Source organism: Semicossyphus pulcher, unplaced genomic scaffold (genome assembly GCF_022749685.1).
Source record: "Semicossyphus pulcher isolate SPU_LCO1_2020_fin unplaced genomic scaffold, fSemPul1.0.p SCAF_20, whole genome shotgun sequence".
NCBI lineage: Eukaryota > Metazoa > Chordata > Actinopteri > Labriformes > Labridae > Semicossyphus > Semicossyphus pulcher.
In genome coordinates, this window is record NW_027211694.1 from 21,207,049 (window position 1) to 21,215,115 (window position 8,067).

Here is an 8,067-nt window from a genome sequence, read left to right on the forward strand (position 1 = left end):
CAACATCCTGTACTGCTTGCTACACCAGAGTGTGATATAGGGGTATCTTTTACGACTGACCGTGTAAGTTCATTTTAAAGCTGAAACACAAACTACTACCTAAAAACCAACACATAGTGGGTTGTTGCCAAGTGTCTTTTCTCATAAAACATGTTTTAAATCACCAAAATTAGACGTTTTTTAGAAAGTTTAACATGCTAAAATAAATGTTGTTCGTAATGATTTCAAGAGCGAACAAATCAGCTGCTCGTCATTTAAAACAAGGATTCAAATCTGCCGTTAAAAATTTATTGAGACACTGTTAACGTCTTTTAATGTACAGTACATATGGGTGTGATCAGCTGACAGATATACAGAAATATTTACCTTAGACTATTAAAAAAAAGGGACATTCCTGCTCTTCTCCAAGTCTATTGTTTGTCCAGCGGGAAGTTCAGTACACTTGACTAAATGTGCAGCACTTACACATTTGCTTTGGGGCAGTTTCATCAAAATAAAAGTCCTACGTCCTGCAACCCTGAGGTTTACTATCACATTATTCAGACAAGTGGTGTGAAACAGAATGACTGGTATCTGTTCATTCAGTTGGCAGTTTACTGATAGTAAGGCCGGTAGCGGCCCTGATCTGGGTGGTGCGGTCCAGGCATCTGGCCCTGGGGAGGAGGACCCTGCATTCGTGGAGGAGGGGGTCCTCTTGGAGCCGGCCACATCCCAGGACTGAGTCCTCCTGGCTGGTTGAACGGGGGACTGAGGGTGCCCTGGTCCTCGGGGAACTGCTGCATGGAGTTTGGGTTGTAATGATGGGGTGGGGGGGCGTTTACAGGGGGGCCACTGTGTTGTGGTGGAGGTCCTGGGGGTGGGTGGTTCATATAAGGGGGCATCTGGCCCATGATGTGCCCTGGTGGAGGGGTGATTGGTGGGGGAGCTGAGGACATGGGGGGAGGAGGGGCCTGATTGTACACCATGTGTGGTGTCCCAGAGCCCTGGGGAGGATGCTGCATGGGGTGATTGATAGGAGGAGGAGGGGGAGGTGGGGGGCCAAAGTGCTGCTGCGGTGGCGCCATCATGTGGTGAGAGTGGGTCACTACAGGTGGCTGGCCAGGATAGTCCCCAGGGTGGTGGTGGGGGGGCTGGCCAGGGCCAGGTCCACCGGAGTGTGGCTCCCTGGAGGAGGAGTCATCTTGGATGGGCACGGTGATGAGATTACTGTGTTTACGGGTTGTTACCGTGGCGATGCGGAATGTCTCAGGACCAAGACCAGAGTTCGGGGGCGGGGCATCATGAGCAGAAGGAGGGGGCGGCTGACTGTAGGGGTCATGACTGCTGTGCTGGAGTGGGTTGGGGAGGTGAACGTGGTTCTTGGGTAGGTGAGGTGGAGGCACACGGAAGCGGTCAGGGAGATCGGACGCAGGGGGCATGTGCACCGAGTCCTGTCGGCTTCCAGACTTGGCGGCCCTCAAGTGGCGGTGGTTGACATGAGCCTGCAGGTCACGCTGAGACAGGTAGGTGCGCTTGCATCCGGGCACTACGCTGCACATGTAGAGGGAACCACGCTGGCACTGCTCGATGCGCTGCACGGGGTCTGTGCAGTTGTACAAGGTGAGGCTAAACACACAGAGACAAAAGTTCAGTAAAAAGAACATCTGCTGAGCTACATACAAAACGCTATGTAAGGAAAACAGCTTCATGAGGTTCACAGTGCGATTCTTTTTGCTCCTGTTTGCGTGTAGGACGATACGTTTATCAGAAACGGTGTGTAGTTGACACAATTGGAAGCGACATGTATACAAACTCTGCCGTATGTAAAAGGCAGCAGTCTATTGTAATCCATCAAACACCATAGGATGTTAAAAACAACTGCCATTTACTTACCCCGGGCACATCTTATCTCCTTTCTTCTCATGGAGCAAAGCACATTCGTAGCAGAAAACATGTTTGCAGGGGATCTGAGGAGTCAGAGGGAGAGCGTTATAAACACTAACATTAATCGTTGACTGACTGTAGATGTAGGCCTGTTCAATGAGGTACATACCATCCGTCCATAGAGCTGGATAGGAAGCCCACATTTATCACAGAAGTGAATGGGGACCTCGTCTCTTTCTCCAATCAAATTTAACTGTCAGGAAAAAAGGCATCAACATTACTTGAAAACACAATTAAAACCCCTCAAACAAAATTACAAAGATATCATGAACACTTTCTCTCCTTTCCCCCTCACTCTTTGAGATAAAATGAGAAAATTGAGAATTCCACACACAGGAAAAAAACAGAGTATGTGTGTTTGAAACCATCTGGTGGTGACGTCTTGTACTAATCAAGTGTGTGTCATTAATATCATGTGTCATAGAGTTAAGTCCGAGTCCACAGTTAATGTACCTTATAGTCCCAAAACAGCTGCTGAGGGAATCTCCTCTGATTTGCAAACACATCACCAGCTTTAGCTCCACAATCAAACCTCTCCTCTTGCTTGAAGACAAAGTTATCTGCAACACACAAGAGACGAGTATTAATGACGCAATGCAGAAAAGCTGAAAAAGGCCCACTAATACAAATAAGGGAAAAGTTGGTGAACTAATAGTATCCTTCAAAAAGCAGTGACCACCATAGTACTTGACTGGGCAGGCACAAAATAAAAAATTGCCTTTATAATCAAATCAATACTAAAAAAAATGTAACCTGAAAATGTAACTTTGTACTTTTATTTACATTCTTATTTTCCTCAGAGGAAAAGAAACTAACAATAATCAGTTTACAAATATAATTATTCTATTTTTGTTTCTAAGATCACATTAACGCTAAAATGAAGTTTCCCTAGAACATCTGGGTTGCAACTTGCAGGTTATGGTTGATTATGGTCACAATGGGTAATTAAATAGCACTCTCTAGTGGTATAAAGGTAAACTGCATGATGTCACAACATACACTATATGGCAAACGTTGATAAGAACAAGACATCACAAGTATATGAGATGGTTGGACATCCCTTTCTAAATCAAAGGCTGTTTATATTGAGCTATAACAACAGCCAGCAAGGTTTCCCTCATCGGGTTGGGGTGAGCATACTAAGCCAAAAGAGCAGGTCAGGCACTGATGTCTGAAGAGAAGGCAAGCTTGCAAAAGCAAATTCTACCTCAAGTTGTTCAGTGGGATTGAGAGCACGCTCTACAGTAGGGCTGCAAATAAACGACTATTTTGATAGTCAACTATACATCGATTATTGAAACCTTTAATCAACTAATTGGATGATGAATTGCACAATTACTCATTTAGCTTCCAGCTTTTTAATTTAGTTGGAACTTTTAAGTTCATTCTTCAAATGTGCTAACTAACAATAATGACAATAAATAAATAGATATATTTTTTGCCTCCTACTGATACAAAAGATAAATAACAAATCCAAAATCGAGTTTTTAGTCCATTTAAAACCAATCACAGACAAAGTGCTGATATAAAAAATAAACAAGTCGCAGCTGATCCTTTTCTTTGCTGCGTTGAGGGTGAACTTTAGAAGTTTTAAGAAGCAATGGTGTTGCATCGGCGGCCGCCATTTTGCTGTTTTGTTTACACGCTGCTTCCCGGTTGCTAATTTGCATCAACGCTGCAACGCATATGCATCGTTGCAGCCCTACTATACAGGCAAGTCCAATTCCTCCCCACTACACCCGTCTCAGCATGTGTTTATGGACATTAGTTTGTGCACAAGTTGAAAGTGGAAAAACAGCTATTTTGTTTTTGAGTCGTATAATATAAAGATCTATCACTGGAACGAAGGGGTCTTTTCCATATCCTGAAAAACAGGATAAAACCATTATCCCTCATCCACTAAACTTTACTGTAGGCCCTATGCATTCTGGTAGGTTGCATTCTCCTGGCATACAGTGATCCATTTAAACTGCTGGAGAATGTAGCGTGATTCATTACTCCAAAGAACATGTTTCTCCTTCTCCAGAGTCCAGTTGTGGCGTAATTTACAACTCTGTAGCAAACGCTTGGCATTGATTACTGTGATGTGAGGCTTGTGTGCAACTGCTCGGCCGGGGAAACCCATGAAGCTCCCAGTGTTCATGTGCCAATGCTGCTCAAAGAGGCAGTTAGCGCGCAATTCAACAGAGAGCAGTTTTTACGCACTCCAGCTTTCCTAAACACTGTCTGTGAATCAGAGCAATTTACCCAGTGGGCTGAGCCGCTGTTGCTCCTCGGCGCCTCTACTTACAAAAGCAGCGCTTACAGTTGACAAGGACGGATCTAGTCAGGCTGACTTGTGGTTAAGGTAGCATCCTGGAACAACTAGGCTCTTTGCAACCCATTATAAAAGATCAATACCCATGGGTGTTGCTGAAATACGTGGGATCAATAACTAATACACATAACCACTGAGTTTGAGCAATATGGTATAAACACAATAAAACAAAACCAATTAAGAAACGGGACATCATAGACGCAATATTTTCCTATCCTGGCATGAAACAACCATGACCTGCAAATATGCACACCGTCTCTGTGTTGCCTCTGTATTAAGGTAATATCTTAAAATGCACCAGGAGAGGCATGGTGTACTGCATACTGAGCCTACCGTCTTCTCCAGCCTCACTTTTAGATGGCCTGCTGCTGGGTCTTTGGGTGCGGGGTGGAGGTTTGCTCCTCAGGGGCTGCTTGGATATGAGTTTGATGGGGATTCTTCTCCGGACATCTGGGCCTCCCAAACTCCCAGAGCCATCGCTGCCTTGAAGATCATTGTCTGCAGGGGAAAAAGGCAGCACAGAAAAATAAATCCACTGTGCCTTTGGTTCTTACAGGAAAGTTGGTCAGAAACTTCTAAATGCTTTAATGCTAATACCACATACAAAAATACAACATGGACACAAAAGACATCCCAACCTTTTGCCAGAGTTACACCCATTTGAAATCATAATTGTATATGATAAGTACTGAATTATAATTTCCAGTGAAAAGGGTGAATTACATTAATCTGTGGTTTAGTAATGCTATTTGTTATGATGCAAATATACTGTGACAGGGCATGACCTAGTGGCTCTTGTCTGTCCACATGGCTTAAAACTACATAATTACAGATCATGTCTTATTTAGCTGGGAATGTTACGGAGGGGACACTTTTTGGAAGAAAATATGTACAAAAAATTAGGGATGCACGATATTTTCGGCATGTTACCAGTATCTGCAGATTATGGCTTGAAAATGACATACCGGCATCGGCAGATATGTCATTTTTCTGCCAATATTTTCCACCAATAAAACGATGCTTTATTTCTGCCTAATAGCCCCATGATTCCTTAAAAAAGTGTGACTTGATGCTACGACATTAACTTGGTGCGAGATTGTGCGTGCACCTCTCCTGTCAAGTGCAAAGAAGATCTCTGTGGTGTTTTTCAAAGTCTCTGAAATGGACAGCAAGGATACTATTTGCAATGGTTGCTCAGCATCGGCCATGCAAGGAGGGGCCAAATCTTATCATTCAAGCCTGTCTAAGTTGTATGAATATGACATACAAATAAATATGGCATTTTGTACATAACCTAAGTTTAAGTAGTTTTCTTATATTGCCCAGTGAATGTGTACATTTTAAAAAGCACTGTATTATGTTATTTCTGCATCTGCCAGTGGGCCACTACAGGGGAGGCTTGATGTTCTCTGCAATTAGGTGGAAAAAAGACATGTGTCTAATATATCCTATCGAAATAGGCAATCGGCAAAAAGGGGTGGAAAATATCGGCATATCGGGTTCAAATCCAATATCGTGCATCCCTTCAAAAATAGCTACATTTTGGGCAACTTTAAAGAATAAATGAGATATTATCAACGTCTGTCAACGTCTTGGAATTTTAGATAACCAGTTAGTTTTTTCAACCAAATAGAAATGATGCAATTGCCATATCGGTCTACCTTAAGGGCTAAAAGAAAATAAGCTGAGCGGAAGGATTTACTTTCTTCTTTACTTTCTTTGAATATTCGTTAGATGTCAGCTCTCATATCTTAGCTAGCCCTGTTAGCACTACGCTAACGTTGGCAAGGTAGCATTCGCGCCCCAACTAATCGAAGCTAATTAGCGGGTACGCCTACTAACGGATTGAAAATATACCGTATGTCATTTGAAAGCGTAACTCTGTATATTCAGTTGCAACAATACATGTGGCCTTATGATAGCATTTAACACTTGAGGTTAACTTTTAGCAAACACAAGTGCCGTAGCTTCCATAGAAAGCCTGTTTTTAGCTAACATTAGCCTAGAACATGCTAGCTTAAAAAGCTGCTCTGCAAGTTGCGGGGATGCCGTAGCAAATCCTTCCAATATGAGGTTGATATAGGACAATCTGAAGAAGTGATACAACAAGAAGTATGACAGCGCAATGAAAAAACAAATACATTAAATAAGTTTTCTAACGTCGGCCCAGGTTGGGCATTTTGCTTACCGCTTTGGTCCATGATCCAACGAGTGAACGCAATGCATTGTGGGACAAAGCGGAGGAGAAGGAGAGGTGAAGGAAGAGGAGAAGAAAGAGTAGAGGAGAGAAGAAAATAAGTGTGGAGAAAAGTGTGAGATAAAGATATGAGTTGAGCTAAAAAGTGCAAAAAGTAGAAAGGACATTTCAAAATATTCTATTATATGAAACATAACTTCTGAACAGCTACTTAGAGTTTTCTATTTGTTGATTCCTAATTGGCTGTGATTCAAATAATTCAAATACATCACTTTACGCACAAAAATATGGAAGCAAAGCAAGACCATAAGCTTTAAAATTGAATACATAACTGAATGTTTTACAGCTGAATACTAATGTTGAAATTGAAAGAACACTTTATCAATTAATCAAGTAAAACATTACAGTCCTGTTAGTAACTATCGTTGGGGTTATACTACACAATGAGATGTTTGATTTCTTATTCAATTTATATTACTTATTACTACCCCACTTGTGATGGACATTAGTTACTGTTACCATTTTATGCACTAAAATTGCTTAGTTACTGCAGCTGCCATTAAACACATTGCCTTTCAAACTTCTTTACCTAAATTTCACCTTAATGTATATTTCTTTTGAAGAATGCCTGTTCTACTTATGTTACTCTGACAAATTTAGCTTGAATCCAGTGAAATCTATGATCTCAAATACTTAGGATGTGACTTTGTGGTTTTGTACATAATATCCTACATGATATGCTACCAAATGCAATATTCTTCCAAGGTTAGAGGTTAGGCTAAGACACAATAGTAAATGTATAAAATGTTTTGTCTGTTTTAATATTAAAAACATCCAGGAGGAACACTGGTTGTGTGAGCTTTTTGAGTTGGGAGAAGTGGAAAATGAATCACATTTTCCTTCGTATTGTCCTTTTTATGACAAGTTAAGAGCATCCATGATGAATGTATGTAACTGTATGTTGAAAATCCTGAATTGTTTTGGTGCACAGACATCGAGAGGATGGAGCGTTTGGTTAATTAATGTTTGTAAGTTGGCCATTTTTGTTTCTAGAGCCTGGAAGAAATGTCAGGATGGTTTATTTCTTTCATAATGTTTGTGTGTGACACAATAATAATAATAATCAAATCAAAATAATTAATCAAAAAATCATAAGAGAAGATTTAGGAGGGAGAACACTTGGTGAAAGTGGAAATTTACTTATTGTTGGAGTTCAGGATTAGCTAAAATCACAATTATAACACAAATTATACAGAAGGTTTGAGGAAAAACTGCTTAATTATACTGAACACGTTTGTGGTAAAGTGGTTAACATAGTTAAACTAAGCAAATTTGATATTTTTCTATGATTAAACCAACATAAATATGAAGGTCACTCTGTATCGCACACAGATAGGTCCCTACTGAATCAGTTTTAATGGCCAAGTATGTGGGCACATACAAGGAATTTGACTCCGGTTTTTCTCTGCTCTTAAAGTACAGACACACAAATTGACATACTAAACTTAAAAACAATGAATACAAATATATATTACAGAGTATTATATATATATATATTATTTAAAAAAGACAACAACACTTATAGACAGTAGACCAGAGACATTAGTGCAATGAGCAGTGCAAAGGTGCA

At 40.9% G+C, this 8,067-nt stretch overlaps 1 protein-coding gene across 1 annotated transcript; it reads right to left on the minus strand.

Annotated features, from left to right (window-relative positions):
• Nucleotides 1–274: 274 nt before the first annotated feature.
• cbll1 (Cbl proto-oncogene-like 1, E3 ubiquitin protein ligase) lies at nucleotides 275–6,451 on the minus strand. Its single transcript, XM_069671222.1, has 6 exons — nucleotides 6,429–6,451; nucleotides 4,574–4,738; nucleotides 2,377–2,483; nucleotides 2,033–2,116; nucleotides 1,873–1,946; nucleotides 275–1,605 (listed from the first exon to the last, which is right to left on the minus strand). The coding sequence occupies exons 1-6, from the start codon at nucleotides 6,439–6,441 to the stop codon at nucleotides 594–596; spliced, it is 1,455 nt and encodes a 484-aa protein (XP_069527323.1). The 5' UTR covers nucleotides 6,442–6,451; the 3' UTR covers nucleotides 275–593.
• Between the last annotated feature and the right edge of the window lie 1,616 nt (nucleotides 6,452–8,067).

Coding starts and splice junctions, on each gene's coding strand:
- cbll1 (XM_069671222.1), bottom strand. Junction 2,117..2,376: donor AGCTGTTTTGGGACTATAAG/GTACATTAACTG, acceptor TTTTCCTGACAG/TTAAATTTGATTGGAGAAAG. Junction 1,606..1,872: donor GGAGATAAGATGTGCCCGGG/GTAAGTAAATGG, acceptor CTGTGTGTTTAG/CCTCACCTTGTACAACTGCA.